The sequence below is a fragment of the Thalassophryne amazonica genome, chromosome 7 (genome assembly GCF_902500255.1).
Source record: "Thalassophryne amazonica chromosome 7, fThaAma1.1, whole genome shotgun sequence".
Taxonomy (NCBI): domain Eukaryota; kingdom Metazoa; phylum Chordata; class Actinopteri; order Batrachoidiformes; family Batrachoididae; genus Thalassophryne; species Thalassophryne amazonica.
The window spans coordinates 37,015,632-37,038,353 of record NC_047109.1 but is presented as its reverse complement, the minus strand read 5'-3'; the positions used below and the strand labels follow the sequence as shown (position 1 = coordinate 37,038,353).

Below are 22,722 nucleotides of genomic sequence, written 5' to 3'. Positions count from 1 at the left end.
GAATTGGATTTCCATCTAATAAATATATGTAGTCCCAACTAAATTAAATTACCTTATCTTGCATGGATGTGCTTTTTTGAGTTGGAGCCACATATATTTATTAGATAGAAATACTGCACATAATTTAATTGAGTTCATCCAATAAGCCATTTTTTTGTGTGTGAATTTAAAAGAAATGATAATAACAAAAAGCAATTAATCACTTATACTCAAACTTCAATAATTAATAATACACATATTTTTGTATAAATATTTTATTGCAAGATATGACACAAATATTTAAATGTATTCACAGACATGATGACATTGAGTTCGAGACAAGCATTCACCACCAGGTGGTGATAGACGTGTAGTTGTTTTTGAAGCTATATTTGTTGGACATTGTGTGCTCCTTTTCTGGTCCTCACTGATATTTGATCCACTTTCCCGCTGATAGTCACAATTGTTATTTTAGCCTTTTGAGGGACGGGTTGTCTTCATTCACAAGTGTAGTGGCAGAAGGATTCTGGGTCCATGTTATTTCAGTTTTGGGGTGAGACATGTTCGCAGTGTTTAATTTTGTGGTAAAAAAAAGTGATAAAGTTGGTCTTGCATAATTCCAAAGTAGATTTTGGCAGCCGAGGTGGTGTCTTCATAAGCCTTACTGTGGGCAGTACACAAACAGGACAGTTTAAATGCCGCGTTACAGCAGAATGCTTTTATTTGCTGTGCTGGAAGACTTACATTGCTTGCTTATCCAGCTGCATATCCTTGATGTTTTTCACGTATCCAGAGGCAGTGTTGACAGCAGAGTTGTAGTAGGATTTTAGGGTACCTGTGATCACGGACAGTGTTCCCTCCTGCTCCTCCTCTTCTTCTACCTGCCTGGGCAGTCGGAAACTTTCAGCACCTAGACACACAGACCAAAGGTCAGAGGGGTCATGTGAGAACATCAATCAATCAATCAATCAATTTTTTTTTTATATAGCGCCAAATCACAACAAACAGTTGCCCCAAGGCGCTTTATATTGTAAGGCAAGGCCATACAATAATTATGTAAAACCCCAACGGTCAAAACGACCCCCTGTGAGCAAGCACTTGGCTACAGTGGGAAGGAAAAACTCCCTTTTAACAGGAAGAAACCTCCAGCAGAACCAGGCTCAGGGAGGGGCAGTCTTCTGCTGGGACTGGTTGGGGCTGAGGGAGAGAACCAGGAAAAGGACATGCTGTGGAGGGGAGCAGAGATCGATCACTAATGATTAAATGCAGAGTGGTGCATACAGAGCAAAAAGAAAAAGAAACAGTGCATCATGGGAACCCCCCAGCAGTCTACGTCTATAGCAGCATAACTAAGGGATGGTTCAGGGTCACCTGATCCAGCCCTAACTATAAGCTTTAGCAAAAAGGAAAGTTTTAAGCCTAATCTTAAAAGTAGAGAGGGTGTCTGTCTCCCTGATCTGAATTGGGAGCTGGTTCCACAGGAGAGGAGCCTGAAAGCTGAAGGCTCTGCCTCCCATTCTACTCTTACAAACCCTAGGAACTACAAGTAAGCCTGCAGTCTGAGAGCGAAGCGCTCTATTGGGGTAATATGGTACTACGAGGTCCCTAAGATAAGATGGGACCTGATTATTCAAAACCTTATAAGTAAGAAGAAGAATTTTAAATTCTATTCTAGAATTAACAGGAAGCCAATGAAGAGAGGCCAATATGGGTGAGATATGCTCTCTCCTTCTAGTCCCCGTCAGTACTCTAGCTGCAGCATTTTGAATTAACTGAAGGCTTTTTAGGGAACTTTTAGGACAACCTGATAATAATGAATTACAATAGTCCAGCCTAGAGGAAATAAATGCATGAATTAGTTTTTCAGCATCACTCTGAGACAAGACCTTTCTGATTTTAGAGATATTGCGTAAATGCAAAAAAGCAGTCCTACATATTTGTTTAATATGCACTTTGAATGACATATCCTGATCAAAAATGACTCCAAGATTTCTCACAGTATTACTAGAGGTCAGGGTAATGCCATCCAGAGTAAGGATCTGGTTAGACACCATGTTTCTAAGATTTGTGGGGCCAAGTACAATAACTTCAGTTTTATCTGAGTTTAAAAGCAGGAAATTAGAGGTCATCCATGTCTTTATGTCTGTAAGACAATCCTGCAGTTTAGCTAATTGGTGTGTGTCCTCTGGCTTCATGGATAGATAAAGCTGGGTATCATCTGCGTAACAATGAAAATTTAAGCAATACCGTCTAATAATACTGCCTAAGGGAAGCATGTATAAAGTGAATAAAATTGGTCCTAGCACAGAACCTTGTGGAACTCCATAATTAACTTTAGTCTGTGAAGAAGATTCCCCATTTACATGAACAAATTGTAATCTATTAGACAAATATGATTCAAACCACCGCAGCGCAGTGCCTTTAATACCTATGGCATGCTCTAATCTCTGTAATAAAATTTTATGGTCAACAGTATCAAAAGCAGCACTGAGATCTAACAGAACAAGCACAGAGATGAGTCCACTGTCCGAGGCCATAAGAAGATCATTTGTAACCTTCACTAATGCTGTTTCTGTACTATGATGAATTCTAAAACCTGACTGAAACTCTTCAAATAGACCATTCCTCTGCAGATGATCAGTTAGCTGTTTTACAACTACCCTTTCAAGAATTTTTGAGAGAAAAGGAAGGTTGGAGATTGGCCTATAATTAGCTAAGATAGCTGGGTCAAGTGATGGCTTTTTAAGTAATGGTTTAATTACTGCCACCTTAAAAGCCTGTGGTACATAGCCAACTAACAAAGATAGATTGATCATATTTAAGATCGAAGCATTAAATAATGGTAGGGCTTCCTTGAGCAGCCTGGTAGGAATGGGGTCTAATAAACATGTTGATGGTTTGGATGAAGTAACTAATGAGAATAACTCAGACAGAACAATCGGAGAGAAAGAGTCTAACCAAATACCGGCATCACTGAAAGCAGCCAAAGATAACGATACGTCTTTGGGATGGTTATGAGTAATTTTTTCTCTAATAGTTAAAATTTTGTTAGCAAAGAAAGTCATGAAGTCATTACTAGTTAAAGTTAATGGAATACTCAGCTCAATAGAGCTCTGACTCTTTGTCAGCCTGGCTACAGTGCTGAAAAGAAACCTGGGGTTGTTCTTATTTTCTTCAATTAGTGATGAGTAGAAAGATGTCCTAGCTTTACGAAGGGCTTTTTTATAGAGCAACAGACTCTTTTTCCAGGCTAAGTGAAGATCTTCTAAATTAGTGAGACGCCATTTCCTCTCCAACTTACGGGTTATCTGCTTTAAGCTACGAGTTTGTGAGTTATACCACGGAGTCAGACACTTCTGATTTAAAGCTCTCTTTTTCAGAGGAGCTACAGCATCCAAAGTTGTCTTCAATGAGGATGTAAAACTATTGACGAGATACTCTATCTCCCTTACAGAGTTTAGGTAGCTACTCTGCACTGTGTTGGTATATGGCATTAGAGAACATAAAGAAGGAATCATATCCTTAAACCTAGTTACAGCGCTTTCTGAAAGACTTCTAGTGTAATGAAACTTATTCCCCACTGCTGGGTAGTCCATCAGAGTAAATGTAAATGTTATTAAGAAATGATCAGACAGAAGGGAGTTATCAGGGAATACTGTTAAGTCTTCTATTTCCATACCATAAGTCAGAACAAGATCTAAGATATGATTAAAGTGGTGGGTGGACTCATTTACTTTTTGAGCAAAGCCAATAGAGTCTAATAATAGATTAAATGCAGTGTTGAGGCTGTCATTCTCAGCATCTGTGTGGATGTTAAAATCGCCCACTATAATTATCTTATCTGAGCTAAGCACTAAGTCAGACAAAAGGTCTGAAAATTCACAGAGAAACTCACAGTAACGACCAGGTGGACGATAGATAATAACAAATAAAACTGGTTTTTGGGACTTCCAATTTGGATGGACAAGACTAAGAGACAAGCTTTCAAATGAATTAAAGCTCTGTCTGGGTTTTGGATTAATTAATAAGCTGGAATGGAAGATTGCTGCTAATCCTCCACCCCGGCCCGTGCTACGAGCATTCTGACAGTTAGTGTGACTCGGGGGTGTTGACTCATTTAAACTAACATATTCATCCTGCTGTAACCAGGTTTCTGTTAAGCAGAATAAATCAATATGTTGATCAATTATTATATCATTTACCAACAGGGACTTAGAAGAGAGAGACCTAATGTTTAATAGACCACATTTAACTGTTTTAGTCTGTGGTGCAGTTGAAGGTGCTATATTATTTTTTCTTTTTGAATTTTTATGCTTAAATAGATTTTTGCTGGTTATTGGTAGTCTGGGAGCAGGCACCGTCTCTACGGGGATGGGGTAATGAGGGGATGGCAGGGGGAGAGAAGCTGCAGAGAGGTGTGTAAGACTACAACTCTGCTTCCTGGTCCCAACCCTGGATAGTCACGGTTTGGAGGATTTAAGAAAATTGGCCAGATTTCTAGAAATGAGAGCTGCTCCATCCAAAGTGGGATGGCTGCCGTCTCTCCTAACAAGACCAGGTTTTCCCCAGAAGCTTTGCCAATTATCTATGAAGCCCACCTCATTTTTTGGACACCACTCAGACAGCCAGCAATTCAAGGAGAACATGCGGCTAAACATGTCACTCCCGGTCTGATTGGGGAGGGGCCCAGAGAAAACTACAGAGTCCGACATTGTTTTTGCAAAGTTACACACCGATTCAATGTTAATTTTAGTGACCTCCGATTGGCGTAACCGGGTGTCATTACTGCCGACGTGAATTACAATCTTACCAAATTTACGCTTAGCCTTAGCCAGCAGTTTCAAATTTCCTTCAATGTCGCCTGCTCTGGCCCCCGGAAGACAATTGACTATGGTTGCTGGTGTCGCTAACTTCACATTTCTCAAAACAGAGTCGCCAATAACCAGAGTTTGATCCTCGGCGGGTGTATCGTCGAGTGGGGAAAAACGGTTAAAGATGTGAACGGGTTGGCGGTGTACACGGGGCTTCTGTTTAGGGCTACGCTTCCTCCTCACAGTCACCCAGTCGGCCTGCTTTCCCGGCTGCTCGGGATCTGCCAGGGGGGAACTAACGGCGGCTAAGCTACCTTGGTCCGCACCGACTACAGGGGCCTTGCTAGCTGTAGAATTTTCCACGGTGCGGAGCCGAGTCTCCAATTCGCCCAGCCTGGCCTCCAAAGCTACGAATAAGCTACACTTATTACAAGTACCATTACTGCTAAAGGAGGCCGAGGAATAACTAAACATTTCACACCCAGAGCAGAAAAGTGCGGGAGAGACAGGAGAAGCCGCCATGCTAAATCGGCTAAGAGCTAGTAGCTACGCTAAGCTAGCGGATTCCTAAAAACACGCAAAGCGAATAATGTGTAAATAATTTAGAGGTGATTCAGCAGAAGGAGTGCTTTAGTTAAGGCACGTAAAGATTACACTGGGAAACAAATCGTAATCTAGATAACTAGATCAATCTAACTGCGCAGATCAAACAGCTAACAGATACAGAAAAACACCGCTGTGCTCCGGAACAAGAAGTGATACAATACCGCAGTGAGAGCCGACCACCAGTAGAGTCAAGTAAAAAAGTAAAAAAAAAAAAAAAAAAAAAAAAAAAAAAAAAAAAAAAAAAAAAAAAAAAAAAAAAAAAAATAAAAAGGTAAAAAAGTAAAAAAGTCTTGAAAAAGACTATTAGTTCAAAGTCCAAAGCAGCAGGTAGCAGTCTCTGTGTAAACAGTCCCAACAGAGAGCCAAAATTAACAGATACAGCAAAACACCGCTGTGCTCCGGAACAGGAAGTGATACAATACCGCAGTCATGCGATCATATGTCCATGCTTGATTGCAACACCTTTTGATTCATGGGCCAACTTACCGAGAGCAAGGAGGGTGAACAGCACGGTGACGACCAACAGCCTGTTCATGTTGTCAACCCTGTGAGACAACAGAGCGCTGACATTTACCTGTCCTCCTCCACTAGGGTGAGACATTGTCAAACATTTCTTCAAGCTTGTGCAGCTGACAGGTTTACATTGATTAGGTAACATTTTTCCAGGAAAATATGCAAGAAAATCTTAAGGTCTGGCAACATTCTAAGATGAGATGAGATTCATACATTTCTAATGCTGACTATACTAATCTCATTCAGGAAGAATGAAGAGAATGTGGTTGTACTCACTGTATTCCTCTGCAGAAATTGCTGTGGCGAAATAAACAGACTGCACTAGGCCGCCCTGTTTATATAGAAGCGTCAATGTGTTGACTTGTCTTCTTGTCCTTCTGGAGCCAAAGTGCACTGTGGGTGAGATAAATGCCGCGCTGGTGTCCGGAGTGCATTTGTGTGTGTATGTGTGGCATTGGCTTGTGATAAAACAGAAGTGGTGATAACGAGGAATGGGGAGGGGGAGCGGGGGGGTAGAAAACATCAAAGGCTAATTAGTTCTTGTCGGGTTGGTGTGGTTTGATTAGGAATGGGAATGTTGAGAAATATCCCCATGATGACTTAGTGTAACTGTGGATCTGACACTTATCATTCAATCAGTTTCCCCAGATTAAAGATAAAAGTATTGATATAGCGCAATGCCCCACACCAAGCCGTCCACAAACATGTTTGTTACTTGCCTAACAGTGGTGATGCTTTCATGTGACATTACAATAGTCCTAAGTCCTGTGAAGATACGCGGGGGTTTGAGCACGTCATTCTGCCTTAAACAGGTCACCAGATAATTCCAGTTATAAAACTTGTCGGCCAACATGTTTTTGTTTTTTTGGTGGGGTTTTCGGCAGGTAGGTGTGTGTGTGGGGGGGGGTGTATGATTTTGTGTTGTATGAATTAATGAACACTGTACATCTGCGTGCCTGCACAGCCCCATTCCACTATATTTTTTTGACAGTAAGCATAGTTTTGCACATCTGTCTGTCTATTTGACTCCTTTACTTCTTACAGAAGTATTTTTTCTTTTTTTAATTGTTGTTTATGCACCAATGACACCAGATCAAATTCCTTGTATGGGAGAATTTACTTGGCAATAAATTCAGTTCTGATTCTGATTGAAGTCTATTTCAAACATGTAAAAACAAAAATTATATTCATGAGAAAAAAAATAGCAAAAGGACACAATAGAGATAAACACTATGAATAACAACATAATATTACAAATCCCGTGTTCGAAATGGAGCAGGCGGAACTTATCACTTCTTTATTCCCTCCGACTTTGTCATTTATTATTACCTTTGTCACTATAATTCCTATAACATTCAAAACGCAACCAATATGAATGTTATTCCTATTTACAACCCCAAGCAAAAATGTTTATCCCACTTTCTATACACTGTGTGCTATATACAGTATCTCTCACATTTCCTTAAACAACCCTTAAACAACCCCATACAATACCTATAAAAGCGCAATTAATAATCTTTTCCTTTCATATATGTTACTCAAAATAAATAAGGGTACAAACCTTTATAACGGCATTCACCAGCTACCAATTACAATATGTATATGAAAGTTTTTCTGGGACTTAAGTCCCTTCAGCTGCTCCCTTGTTTTCACTCGTAGTCACCACAGCAGATCCTGACATAGCACATTTGCAACAAAATAAACCACTGTGAGTAGAGTTTTATCACCTTATTGACTTTTGAAACCAAGGAGTGTCATGAGATCCCAATATAAGCAATGGAATTTTCATTGTAGATTATGTGAAGTTGAATTTTTTTTTGACATCACAATGAAATGCTCTTCATCATATGGATGCACCCCCATGTCTTCAAGCAGAAGGATGATGGTCAGCAGTATTTGATAGAGAAGAATTCTGGGTCCATGTTGCAAGCATGCACTATTGGCTACAAAAATGGGCCTACTACTCTGATTTGATCAACAAAAAAACAAACATAATTCAAAATTCCTGTTTGACAAAGTGGCAACACTTATTAAGGACAACTACCTGTAAGTCGCTCTCCTTTTACAGCCTAAGATTTCTTAGATTACTTAAAAAAAAATAAAAAATAAAAATAAAAAAAATAGATGACATTAGGTTAAATATATCCAGTATACCATAGTCGTGCCACTGCACCCAGTTATTGATGTGGGTGCCATTACATCACCTAGATTTACTGAATTTCATATTATTTCACTGGGTGTGTTGCACAACCTGTCTTTTTGACCCCATACCAACAAAACTGTTTAAGGACATGTGGCCTAATCTTGGGCCCACTGAACTGGAAATTGTTAATTTGTCACTAACCTCGGGATCTGTTCCTAAATCTTTCAAATGTGCTGCAGTTAACCCAATACTTAAGAAATCTAACTTTAATGCCAGTCTACTGAAGAATTATAGGCTGATATCAAACATGTTACATCTAAAATCCTAGAAAAAGTAGTTTCACAGTAGCTCAGGGACTACCTTACTAAGAATAACCTCTGTAAGCCACTGCAATCTGCACTTAGAATTTACCATTCCATGGAGACAGCTCGTAATTAAGTGGTAAATGATCTCCTGCTTGTGATGGTTTCTGACACCACTGCAGTTCTGTTGCTGTTAGATCTTAGTGCTGTGTTTGATACAATGGATCACTGTATTCTACTTGATAGGCTACAGAATCGTTTTGGGAATACTGGGAATGTCCTTGCATGGTTGACATCCTACCTAACAAATCCCTCTCACTGTTTCCTGTACAATAACGTTAACTCTAACCTTGTTGCCATGAAATATGGGGTCTTAGGTCCCCTGTTTTTCTCTTTTTACTTTGCAGCCCTTGTGCTTATACTGCGGCGTTACAGGATTACTTTTCATTGCTATGCTGATGATACTCACTTGTACGTACATGCCGATAACTGTTGGTAATGTCATACATATCAAGACTTTGAAGGATTACCTTGTTTCAGTGAAAAGCTGGATGTCTAGCAGTTTCAAAGCCAAAATGATGGTTGCCATCTGTTTGACCAGCAAAAGATTAACCTAGGCTTGTGTATCATATATCACACTGACAAAGTGAGGAACCTTGGGTGATTTTTTGATCCCACGTTGTCCTTTGACCAACACATCAGAGAAATCACAAGGACTCCTTTCTTCCACCTTTGAAATATAGCGTTCCATCCATGCATTTGTCTCTTCTACACTGGACTACAGCAATGTTCTGTTTTCTGGTTTACCACAGTCCAGCATTAGAGATCTCTAATTGGTTGCTGCCAGAAGTTTGACAAGAAGCAGAAAGTTACACTGATGTTGGCCTCCCTTCACTGACTTCCTGTCTGAGGTCTGATTTTAAGGTTCTATTACTAACTTGTAAAATTATTCATGGACTAGCACCTTAGTACTTAGCTGACCTAATTAAACCCTACATACTGGCCTTTGCTCTGCATTCTCAGGGCGCAGGATTACTTTGTGTCCCGAGGGTGAATAAAAAGTCTGTGGGCTGGAGAGCCTTCTCTTATCCTGCCCCTATGTTGTGGGATGATCTCCCTACAGAGATAAAACAGTCAGATTCTGTGGAGACATTCAAGTTCAGACTTAAGACACATCAGTTCTCCCGCTCATATAGCTAGCATAGGAGCATAGTATGGAACTGTGCTTCTGGCTTGAGCCAGCTTGCCAGCCCCAGTCTGAATAGGATCACAGATACCTACATGTGACACAACGCATCTTATATACTATAGATGGATACAATACTTCAAGTCTGTGTAGTTCACGCCTTTCACTTGTATGGTGTTTGTCCTCCAGTTGTAGCTGTGGTCAGGTAGGTGTGTTACACTAACATTTGATGACATGCTGGTGCAGCAGAGTAGGTCAACAAGTTGGATCATTGGTATTGCCCCAAATAGTAGAAATCAGATTTCTAACTCTCCAGCCAGTATAAAAACATCCACTCATCTTTAAAAAAAAACTGTGCAAAAGGGTAAAAAACCTTGTTTTTCAATTCAAAACATTTTTTTAATTCAGGCCTCACAATTACAAAATAGGCATTGCAAAGCCAACACATTAACCTGTAGGTGGCAGTCTACACACATTGATTTATGGTGGTGGACAAACACCATACATGTGAGCCATGCAGACTTCACATATGTATCTATATAAAATGGAATGTGAGCATGTGATGAGATGACCACCTGGTCTCATCTCTTTCATGGTGTTGCCACATTACCCCGAGAGGGTTTTAGGCATGGTCTTGACAACCATATAAAAGGTCAAAGGTCAGCTTGAGCTAAATGTATAAGATTGGCACCTCTGTCTGGGGAGAAATTTGGGTAGGACAGCGTATGTGTTATAGTTGAGCTTTCACAGTGAATAATCCCTTGACTGAGGTCAACGGTATGCTTGATAGCACTTGCTGAGACTTTGTTTATTGCTGTGTGGGATCTGTTGTGACATGGTACAGTAGTGTTCAGAATAATAGTAGTGCTATGTGACTAAAAAGATTAATCCAGGTTTTGAGTGTATTTATTATTGTTACATGGGAAACAAGGTACCAGTAGATTCAGTAGATTCTCACAAATCCAACAAGATCAAGCATTCATGATATGCACACTCTTAAGGCTATGAAATTAGGCTATAAGTTAAAAAAAAGTAGAAAAGGGGGCGTTCACAATAATAGTAGCATCTGCTGTTGACGCTACAAACTCAAAACTGTTATGTTCAAACTGCTTTTTTAGCAATCCTGTGAATCACTAAACTAGTATTTAGTTGTATAACCACAGTTTTTCATGATTTCTTCACATCTGCAAGGCATTAATTGTGTTGGTTTGGAACCAAGATTTTGCTCGTTTACTAGTGTGCTTGGGGTCATTGTCTTGTTGAAACACCCATTTCAAGGGCATGTCCTCTTCAGCATAAGGCAACATGACCTGTTCAAGTATTTTGACATATCCAAACTGATCCATGATACCTGGTATGCGATATATAGGCCCAGTACCATAGTAGGAGAAACATGCCCATATCATGATGCTTGCACCACCATGCTTCACTGTCTTCATTGTGAACTGTGGCTTGAATTCAGAGTTTGGGGTCGTCTCCCAAACTGTCTGCGGCCCTTGGACCCAAAAAGAACAATTTTACTCTCATCAGTCCACAAAATATTCCTCCATTTCTCTTTAGGTCAGTTGATGTGTTCTTTGGCAAATTGTAACCTCTTCTGCACGTCTTTTATTTAACAGAGGGACTTTGCGGGGGATTCTTGCAAATAAATTAGCTTCACACAGGCGTCTTCTGTCATAGCACTTACAGGTAGCTCCAGACTGTTTTTGATCATCCTGGAGCTGATCAATGGGTGAGCCTTTGCCATTCTGGTTATTCTTCTATCCATTTTGATGGTTGTTTTACGTTTTCTTCCACACGTCTCTGTTTTTTTTTTTTTTTGTCTATTTTAAAGCATTGGAGATCACTGTAGATGAACAGCCTATATTTTTTGCACCTGCGTATAAGTTTTAACCCTCTGCAGTCAACTTTTTAATCAAACTACGCTGTTCTTCAGAACATTGTCTTGAACGTCCCATTTTCCGCAAGCTTTCAAAGAGAAAAGCATGTTCAACAGGTGCTGGCTTCATCCTTACATAGGGGACACCTGATTCACATCCGTTTGTTCCACAAAACTGACGAACTCACTGACTGAATGCCACACTACTATTATTGTGAACGCCCCCTTTTCTACTTTGTTTTTTTACTAATAGCCTAATTTCATAGCCTTAAGAGTGTGCATATCATGAATGCTTGGTCTTGTTGGATTTGTGAGAATCTACTGAATCTACTGGTACCTTGTTTCCCATGTAACAATAAGAAATATACTCAAAACCTGGATTAATCTTTTTAGTCACATAGCACTACTATTATTCTGAACACTACTGTAGGTAAAAGGTCAACTGACCAATGAGCAAGGATTGACTGTGTCACACCTCAAATTCAGTTTTCTGCTGGGTCTGATCTGCTGGAGTTTGGTGCATGTGTAATTTTATCTGTTTATGTCACCTTAACTCATTTCCACATTAAGATAATAATATACTGCCTTATCTATGCCAGTAACATCAATGTACAAGAATCAGATATTTTAAGCAACATACAACTCTATAACTCTTTTAAGCAACATATAACTTTGTTATTCATCAACTCAGAAGTTCATTTTAGAAGATCCTTTGACAGTTTGGCACACACTGACCTATAATGACTGCTTGATCCACATCTGAGGTCAAATGTGAACCTGGTTCTCTGTTGAATGACACGGTATTCTTTAAACCATTTGTTAGTTTAGTCTGCCTCCCCCGAGGCCAAGGCCAAGTCCAAATTCAGTGGAGTCTTCAATGGCCTAATATCTATCTGTGGTGCAAATTAATCCGCGAAGTAGTTTTGACATCATCCTGCTAACAGACAGACAAATAAATAAGTAAATAAATTAATGCAGATGGTACAGGGCGTCCTAAACAGGAAGTGCCAAAATTCCAGTCCACAGTAAAACAGGAAATGTTCAAATGTCAAACACTTCCTGGTGTGACAGACGAGATCCCATGGAATCTCACAGGAACTCAGTGGCAAGCTCACACTCAAACAGGAAGTGCCGAATTCTCAGTCACAGTGACACAGGAAATGTTGAACACTTCCTGGCATGGGTGGATCTAGAGTGGAGGCCGGGGTTTCACTGGACTCCCCTGAAATCTGATTGGACACAGATGATAGACATGTTACGGCACCGCACATCTGATTGAAAGAACTGCATTTTCAAATCTGTGAGTCACATTGACTGCTAGGTTCCTCCTGTCCAGTAGTTGGTGCTGTGTACCACAAAAAGTTCTAATCCACCTTAGTAGAAGAAGAAAAATGTTTGCTTCAGATATGAACTGAACACGTCGTTTGAACTATGGACTTCTAAACACACCAAACTTATATTGGTGAGTAAACGACCGTATGTCAGAAATGAGGTCCAGGTTGTTACAAGCAGCATTTCTCCTTTAATTCGGGTTGCCTTATATACACATATTTAAACTAACAGACAACAGCTGGTTCATGCTCTGTTGGCTTATTAGTGCAGCAGATAACTGAAACAATCCTTCAAATGGTGACAAGCATCAAATTCAGCACAAATACAGCTGGAGCAAAATTAATGGAGCAACTTTAACTTTTGACCCCTGTACAAACTGAAACTGACCTTTGTCACCATTCTTGCTGCTTTCACTTCATACCTCCTTAACATTCGGTCACAGATTGTCCAAACTATACCTTTTTGGAATCTTTATGATCAGGCAAATAATGTGGTGTAATTTTCTATATGATTGGTGCATCTTTAAATTTTGACCCCTGTGTAATTTCTTCAATTGAACCCTACCTGGCTGCGTAATGAAAATTCAAGTGGCCAATCAGTTTTTTCAAGAGTTCATGTCTATGGATTATTTGTGCCGAATGTGATGCTTGTATCACCTTTTGCAGGATTCCACTCTAAATATTCTCTTATCTGCTGCACTATATATGAGATGTAAGATGCTGCTCCTCAGTGTTTATGAATTGCCCTCAAAAGTATTGGAACACTTGGTATTTCACACAGTATAATTTGTTTATTCCATTTCAAATACAATTTTTTTCTAAAATAATCTTCCTTAACTCAAAATGAAAGTAAATCTCTACAACTTGATATAAAATAATTAAAAATATAAAATCCAGCTTCCCGATGAAGTGAAGTAGAGGAGGAGTTTCTTAAAAAAAACCCTGAAGTTCAGCTACAATTTGACAGAAAGTTTGAGATGAAAGCCTAGATTTTATGTTTTGGCGAAAAAACTTGTATTTCTTCATAACTGATGTAAATAAGGTCCAAGACATATTCAGTGACTTGGAAATGTTCATGTTTCCATCCCCTGACTTGTCTGAAGAAAACTGGCAATTAAACTGATTATTATTTACAGGTTTTATCAAGTTTAAGAGATTTGCTTTCACTTTGAGCTTGAGGAAGATCATTTTAGAAAATTTTATTCTTTATTTTTTTGTATTTCTTGTATTTAAAATGGCATAAACAAATTAAAATGTGTGAAATTCCAAGTGTTCCAATACTTTTGGAGGGCACAGTATCCTAACCTTATGATGAGTGCAAAATGAGTGTGGTATTATTACTGTGTTGTTTAAGAATGTTTAATTTTCACTGTTGCTGCACTTTGTGTCAAATCTTCATCATTGTTGTGTGGGCCGCCAGAAGAGGAGGTACTGCTGGCCCACCACCAGAGGGCGCCCTGCCTGAAGTGCAGGCTTCAGGCAGGAGAGGGCACAGTCGCAGCACAGGAGCAGCCAGGGTGACAGCTGTCACGCATCACCTGCAACAGCTGTTACCACTCATCTGATCAGCAGGGGAATATCAGCAGGACGACGTCTCCACCTCTTTGCCGAGATATCGTTCTACCTGGAAGGTAACGTACTCAGCTAACTGTGTGACAGTAAACCTTCTTGTGACTTTGTGCGTTGTAACAGACTTCTTTTCCAACGAGAGGTGGAGGTAGTTTTCCCTGCCGTGCGGATTGCTGGGTGCAAACGCGCCCTCGTTTAATTGTCTCTTTGTTCCTCGCCAGCAGTACCAGGTCCGACACGCGGAGGCAGTGGCCACCTGGGAATTCGGGACTTGGCGGCTCCAGTATTCCCGGGGTCTGGTGGCGGAGGAAATCGTGTGGTTCCGGTTCTACTTTGGACGGACGTCTCCTATCTTCGAGCCTGCCCACACGACACCTTTTGTGATTTGGCTTTTTGTCCATTATTGTAATCTGTTGTATTTGTTGTGCCCATTCACAACAGTAAAGTGTTGTTATTTGACTTCCTCCATTGTCCGTTCATTTGCGCCCCCTGTTGTGGGTCCGTGTACCGACACTTTCCCAACAGTCATATCGTATATCATATTGATATGAAAATTCAGTAAGGTATATCTTCTATTATACATTCCAAATCTAAGGTGGAACTCTACTAGTGTTTACTAAGGTACACCTAAATATCTTAAAAAAAAAAAAAAAAAAAAGAGTGGAGCCGCCTGGTCTTGAGAACCAGGGAAGGTAGGTTGAAAAGCTTTTTTATCCCATGAGAACTCTCCTTACCCACCCAAGTGGCTCAAGAATATGGACAGCATGTATATAAGTGACATTTACATGACAATTTATATGACAATATTGAAATACGATAATTTGGCCATATTGTGCAGCCCTACTGTCAACTAGCTGAAAACGTTGAATATCAATTTACATCTACATTTAAAAAAAAAATGCTTAAAGTGGCAGGGGGTTAAGAGGGCTGTAATGGGGGGGGGGGGGGGTGTCAGGTGAAAAGGAAAAAAGAAAAAATGCTTAAAAGGGTGGGGAGTATGGGGAGCAAAGCCCCTCCAGAAGCTGAAAGGCAAAATAAGGAAAATGCTTAATAAATGCTTAATAATGGGGGGTCTAAGGTTTTATTCATGCTATGCTATGCTCCCGAGAACAATTTTACTGAAAAAAGTCTGAAGGACCTAAAGGACATGGTTAGATGACGAGGAGCTTTTCCAGGCATGTGAGAGGCAAATAAAAAAAAAGCCTAAAAACGCAGAGCTCCCCCCCCCCCAGGAGCTGAAACATTTTTGCCATGCTAATGCTCCCCTGAAGCATTTACTCAAAATAAAGTCTGAAGGACCTAAATGACATGGTGAGATGCTGACGAGCTTCGCTCATTCATGTCCGCGACATATGCATATTAATAATAGTATAATCTATGAAAGAATGGCGGCTTGTAATTAATGAATGAATGAATTATTAATATTAGCAGGCAACATGGTGGCTTCATGGTTAGCAATGGTCCCTCACTGTTGTGGGGTTGCCCCATCGGTGGATTTTATGTGTTTTTCTGCTCTCTCGCTTTGGTCATGTCTGGTCCAAGCCAGTTTTCCATTAAAAAATACTCGCATGTACAGCTTGTATGTTCTCCCCGTGGTTGCGTGGGTTCCCTAGGTGCTCTGGCTTCCTCTCACTTCCTAAGACATGTAGGTTACAGGAACCTTTAAATTGCCCCTTGGTGTGAGCGACAGTGTCAATGTGTTTGTCTGTCTTAATGTGTCCCTGCAATCGACTGGTGCCCTGTCCAGGCTGTACCCCGCCTGTCACCCAATGGCTGCTGTGACAGGCTCCAGTTATCCCATGACCCTTAATTGAAATAAATGGAAACAGAAATGAGTAATAACAATAACAAAGAAAACTTGGCATGATTTCAGAAAGATCAAACTCAGTAAGAAGCAAAAAACTGAACCTCAATAAAATATAATAAAATAAAATACAATTTTATGATTAGGAGTAAAACCTAACTTGTAACTAACTGTAATTAGGATGGATAATGCAGAGAACAAATTTCATTTTATGTATAAAGGCTATTTAATTATTATTAATATTATTATTAAATTGAGACAATAAAGAGTATAGCAGCATATGTTGTCTACTTTTATTCTGTTAAAAAAAACATCTCACTTTCTCCAAACTGGGTCTGAGATTCAAGAATTGAAAGGCGGTGTCAGACCATGATGGATCAAGGAAATGTATGAGGAGCTGATATCTTAATTTTCAATTTCCGTTTGTATTTGTTTTTATCCTCCAAATGTCCTTCTGTCCCATCTGACAGATGAGTTCTTTGTCAGCTAATGTCACCTGAGTCCAAAAAGTTTTGTGTGTACTCAAAACTTTGAGCAGACATCAGGTGGAGAGCTTTCTTGTTGCCCATGCGTTTGTTTGCCATTTTGTCCTCTACTTGTTATTTACTTTTATGATACTCATGCGTTTACATCCTACGGCTGCCAAGTGATTACGACTGGGCTTCTGATTGGCCAAAACTCAAGCACAGGGTGTGAATTATGTACAAGTAGAGAGAGGAAGGTTCCTGGCACAGCGGAGTTGTGTGTTTTTTTTATCTGGTCTTTTTATCTGGAGGTGCCATAGAGTTGTTTGATGTCCTCGCTGCTGCAGTTCCGCCAGCACAACTCTCAACTAGATTCTATTCACATTTGCGATCACACCTCATGGACTCCTGCTCAAATCCAGCTTCCCCAGTGTGTATATATATTTTGAAACTGGGAAAATCATCCTTCTGAAACCAACTGCCAGTTGTCATCAGTCCATCAGAGCCAAAATCCCCAGGAGACTGACTGATTATGCAATTTTGCCACTGGACAAAATATTTATAAAGGTGACTACTCAATCATAGTGTGACAGCCTTTAATCACTGATGGAATTTACATAGCAAATTATCATCTTAAAATATTTTTGTTTCACGGATCATTTATTCCTTTATCCAAATGTAATGCAAAGGGTTACAAGGGTAACACAAAAGATGAAAATTTCATGACTACCTAAATTACATAACCTAAATGGTTGTTTTTCTGCTTGAACTCAAGCTAATGTACGCATTTAACTTGCAGGGATCTGGTTCTGCAGAATAAGATAATGTGGAAAAGCTTTAAAATCTACAGGAGATATTTGAATCTCACTGGAAAAACACACTTAGGAAATTGTTTCCACTTCATTTTTATTGAATGCACTCACACCTAGGCAGGAACAAAGAATTTGGTTAGCATGCCAAACACAAAATCTTACAAATGCCCAGTTTACATAGGATGTCATGACATGGTATATTTTCCAATTACTCAGTTTATGAAAGATGGTGATTCGAAAACAGGCAAAGGATATATTTATACTGTGCATTGTTCTTCTAGTTTTCTGTTAACTATGAAGTATTAAAGACAGCAAGCACTGTCTAAAACTACGACAGATTTGTTTTGTTTTATTTGTTGTTTTTTGCTTGGAATTGGTGTTATTTACTTTGCATGAGGATCATTAGTCGGCAGGACTTTATCTAATATTGGCTTGATGTTCTTAATAGCAGCATCCAGTTGTGGGCCAATGTATTTCCGCAAATGAGCTTCATATAACCCCAGAACTGCCATACGGGTCTGGTCAACCATGGTGGCTAATTCCTGTCCAACAGCACTGCAGGAAAAAAAGATATAGAAAGGTAAAGTAAATCAATAATGAAGTCACAGTCTTACGTACTGACATCACATAGGTCATTACACTGTGCTTTGTTCTTTCCTCTGCTTTTGTGTCTTTCACACTCACACACACACACACACACACACACACACACACACACACACACACACACACACACACACACACACACACACACACACACACACACACACACACACACACACACACACACATATAGATTAGATTAGATAGAACTTTAATGATGCCTTGGGATGACTCCCTCTGGGAAATTGAGGTTCTAGCAGCATTGTATAGCAGCACACAGGGTAAGAAGCACACTGAGAACCAAAGGTGAAAGGAAAACAGTTTGCAAATATTAATATAAATACACAAATATAAATACGACACATAGTGATCAATCCTGGTTTACTGGCTACTACTGTTCCTCTCCTTCCCGTCCTCTGTCTTCCTGTTACTCCTCCTCCCCCTGAGTGAAGAGTTGTACAGTCTGATGGCCTGAGGGACAAAAGAGTTTTTCAGTCTGTTGGTCCTGCACTTGGGAAGGAGCAGTCTGGCTCCTCTGGTTGCTGATGACGGTGTGCAGAGGGTGACTACTGGCATGACATGAATATATATATATATATATATATATATATATATATATATATATATATATATATATATATATATATATATACACACACACACACACACACAGAGAGAGAGCTACATTTCTGTGATTTTACTGTAACTGCATCAAAAGTAATATAGTTATCACATTAAAAACAAATCACCACAACACAAAATCACACTTATATAAACTCTGCAATTACACCATGACTCACAAGTGTTCCAAACTGTGGGGGAGCAATCTGTAACACCACAAATAGATATATATGATCTACTCGAACAAGTCCTCCAAAGGGAGTCCCTACTAACCAAGGCAGTCAAGTTTGGGAGCACTGATGCTGCACGTCAATGCATCTACCAGACCACGGTACTGCCCAAGGTCCTGGATGGTAGCCAACTGGGCAGACAACCAAACTGTTCTCACCTCTTGAATGTAACTATCTATATGCTGCACCCAGGTGTCCTCATGGTCTTGTCCAGCTGCTAAGGTCCTGAACACTGAGGCAGCTGCATGCTGGACCATGCACATAAAAAAGCACCACATGGACGAAATGTCACAGCTGATACTTCATCACAACTGCAAGTGAAGCTTTTCATCTACGTTGCCCTGAACATTTACTCATTTGACACAAAGTCGCCTCAGCAGTACCCAAGGATTTGCCACCAAGGTAGCAGGAACATATTTCTGTCAGAATTGCATCTTGTGGCACAGAGTTGCTTTTTATCAGTTTATATTCATTATGCCATTGTTTTACATCAACCAAGATGACTTCTTCTTTAAACGGCAGGGAAGATTCCAGAAGTTCTGGGTGACTAATTGGCATAGTTCAGCGTTACGTGGGGCATGTTTGGCTGTGATTAAGGCTCTACCTGTAGAACCAGTAGCTTCTTGAAATTAAGGACAGGAAACAAATCTAAAGAACTAAGGCAAAGTTTCTGCAGCATCATTTTAGATCCTCACAAGTCATATTTCAGTTCATGATACCACGAGAAAACTGTACAATCTATTATTCAAAAATATTAGAAGGTTAAGCCATTACTGATTTTATGTCATTGAGGAAGGTGTTATCAGGTTTGTGGAGTCCAACAAAATTTCAGGATCACAACCAAATAACTGATGGAGTTGGAGGTATCAAGAAAGCAATACATAACTATAAAAAAGGCTGTCAAAGAAGGAGGAATTGACATTGCTGTCACATTGTCATTAAAAATGAATAGAATATATTACAGGTGATCATAAGACTTACATGCCAACCTTGAACCCTTTCTGGAAGTCAGGATTTTCCTGTATAGTCTCCATGTGTTCCTTAGTAGTCTGCCCTTGTTTGCTTTCCTTAACTTTCTCCACAACAGGAGCAACCAGGCCCTCAAATTTTTTAAACGCAGTCTTCAGCCTCTTTGAGAATGTCGCTCTGTAGTTGTGATACTTTTCAACAAGCTCCGAACTCGGCGTGGGAAGCTCACACAAGCTCAAGGACACTGTGGAATATCAAACAAAAAGTGTGACTGTTGTATTGTCAATAAGATATGGGAATAAATGTAAAACAAAATGTTGTTTGCATCCCAGCTCTATTCAGTGATTGTGTGCTGGATCTGGGTTAGTTACACAGTGATTATTTAGGTTGCTGGTGATCTGCATATGTAGTATACTGCAGTAGTTTACTTCGATTGAACACATTCTGTTGTATTATTTCCACAGTTGTTCACACCATGAGCTTTCGTTGGGATCACACTTCTTTGCAGCCTTACCCTCCAGAGCGAGGAGCAGCACCAGCACACATTTTGCATTCATGTCTGCAGCAAAATGCAAAAGTTAAGAAGCAAATCAACTTTTGACAAACTGTAATGAATTGATATTTGTTGTATATGTGATATTGTGATCACAGATGTGGACCGATCTTAAAATGCAAACATTAAAAGAAAATTCAAACTACAGATTCTTGTTAAACACTTTTTCAGTTGAGAAGAAAAGCAGTGATGTGTTACCTGCTGCTGTGTTGGAGGCAAAGATCCAAGAAGTGACAGTCTTCTCTGAACGTGAGTGCTCTGTAACTCGGCACTCACATCTGGGCAGGATGATATAGGGGGGGACTGCAAAGACACGTCATCTGATGAGCACACACACACACACACACACATTCTTAGCAAAACAGTGCACTCGATAGTCGCTTCAAATACTGTATGTGGAGATATGTGTTTGTGCAGCGCTCTGCAAACCCGTTTAAATGCATATATGTATGATGCAGCTGAAGCCCTCCTGATAGTGTCTTATGTGAAACTGTGTTTAACATTTTGATTCATTGCAGTAAAGCATGGTTTTGAATTAACTGACATTTCTTTGATAGAAAAACAGAATAGCTGCATATCGCCTGCAGAGGGATCAGAGTCAGTTTGCCAGCAGGACAATGACGGCCTGAAAGGCGGAGTGTGTGTGGAGCACAGCAGGGGCCCCTGCCACGACCATCACTATAATCATAGCACTTATTTCTCAAAAAAATCTACCCAAAAGTACTCTGAAATATGAATACCATTCATGTCGTCCATGGTTACAAATCATCGCATGAAGTTATCTGGATCTGTCTCAAAAAGTGTATTTCTGATCAGCCATGAGAAGGATTGGGACCCATCATGCTTAAAGTTCTTCCATCAGAACCAAATGACCTCTCTCCTGGGAAATGCCTGCAGTACTGGCTATACGATGCTCACTTACTTATCAGTTAGCAAGGACCGTATCATGGATCTTCTGGATCATACTAGTCAAGGTGGCAGTTATTGGTCTTCCTGATTTTGCTCCATGCTTATTCTGCCCCTAACTAACTATAGCATAAGACGGGGCATCCTCCCCTAATGTCATTATGGGAGGATTGAAAGTTCCTTTTTGTTGAGATACTGAATCATAGTACACCCACCAGCTTTGTCCATTTTGCCAGTCTTATACACCCAGACTTATTTCACTAAAATATTGTGCCTGCAACATTGCATCCAATAAGCCAAAACTTCACACATTCGCAAGAGAAATGTTGGTTTATCTGGATGCAAAACAGAGAGAACCATGCCCTAATTTTTCTCAGTCAGGTTGAAAACTCTTCAATAACTCCTTGTACAACTAATAAAGTATAAATTACAAATCAAAGTTATTGGGGCCTAATTTACTAATGTGGCACACAGTGCTAAATTGTGAACATTCCAAAGTTTTGCATGTGGGCTGGTGATAATTTTGCAGGAAACTTATTAATAGGTGTGGTGGCTTAGTAGTTAGCATTGATGCCTCCTAGCAAGAAAGTCATTGGATCGCTTCCCACCCTTTCTGTGTAGAGTTTGCATGTTCTCCGGGTGTCCTCCCACAATCAAAAACATGCTTTTTTGAAGGGTCTGCTCCTTTTTCTGCCCCTGACCAAGGCAGCGTCTCTACATCTGAGTTGGACCCCGGGTGCCGGACTGTGGCTGCTCACTGCTCCTAGTGGTTGGATTGTCTCTAACTGTAATTAGGATGGGTTAAATGCAGAGGACAAATTTCATTGTATGTATGTAGAATGACAAATAAAGGAAATTATTATGTCCGCCAAGGAAGTAATAAAATAATCTGTTTATTTATTTGTCTGTCTGTCAGCAGGATTACGTCAAACTACTGTATGGATTTTGACAAAATTTTCACCACATATAGATATTAGGCCATGGAAGACTCCAAGACTCCATTAAATTTTGGAGGTGATCCAGATACAAATCTGGATTCTGGATGAACATTTCACTTTATATACTCTTTGAAGGATTACACCAAAACTACTTAACGGATTCTCACCAAATTTGCACCACAGATAGATAATAGAGCATGGAAGACGCCACTGAATTTTGGAGGTGATCTGTATCTAGATTGGTGGACATCAGAAATCTCAAGTTTCACTTTATATAGGTTTTGAAGGATTACTGTCAAAATGTTTGTAAAGATTTTGACGGAATGTTCAACACAGATATGTATTAGGCCATGGAAGGCTGCATTAAATTTTGCAGGTGATCCGGATCCAAATCCAGATTCTGGATCAAGATTTCACTTTATATACACTTTGAAGGATTATGTCAGAACTACTTCATGGATTCTTACCAAATTTGCAACACAGATAGATATTAGGGCATGATA

General features: G+C 39.9%; 1 protein-coding gene and 1 long non-coding RNA gene across 3 annotated transcripts; one reads left to right on the top strand and one right to left on the bottom strand.

Annotated features, from left to right (window-relative positions):
• Window positions 1-238: 238 nt before the first annotated feature.
• On the bottom strand, window positions 239-6,342 carry apoc2 (apolipoprotein C-II). Of its 2 annotated transcripts, none has more exons than XM_034173525.1 (4): window positions 6,186-6,342; window positions 5,883-5,941; window positions 724-889; window positions 239-643 (listed from the first exon to the last, which is right to left on the bottom strand). In XM_034173525.1, exons 2-4 carry the CDS (start codon window positions 5,929-5,931, stop codon window positions 553-555), a joined length of 306 nt encoding a protein of 101 aa, XP_034029416.1. In that variant the 5' UTR covers window positions 5,932-5,941; window positions 6,186-6,342; the 3' UTR covers window positions 239-552. The 2 variants fall into 2 exon arrangements, with proteins under 2 accessions (XP_034029416.1, XP_034029417.1); XM_034173526.1 differs by having other exon boundaries at window positions 5,883-5,983; window positions 6,186-6,331.
• LOC117513258 lies at window positions 562-16,618 on the top strand. The gene is made up of 3 exons (XR_004561517.1): window positions 562-645; window positions 8,559-8,562; window positions 16,599-16,618. It is a non-coding gene; the product is annotated as an uncharacterized LOC117513258 (long non-coding RNA).
• Window positions 16,619-22,722: the final 6,104 nt, after the last annotated feature.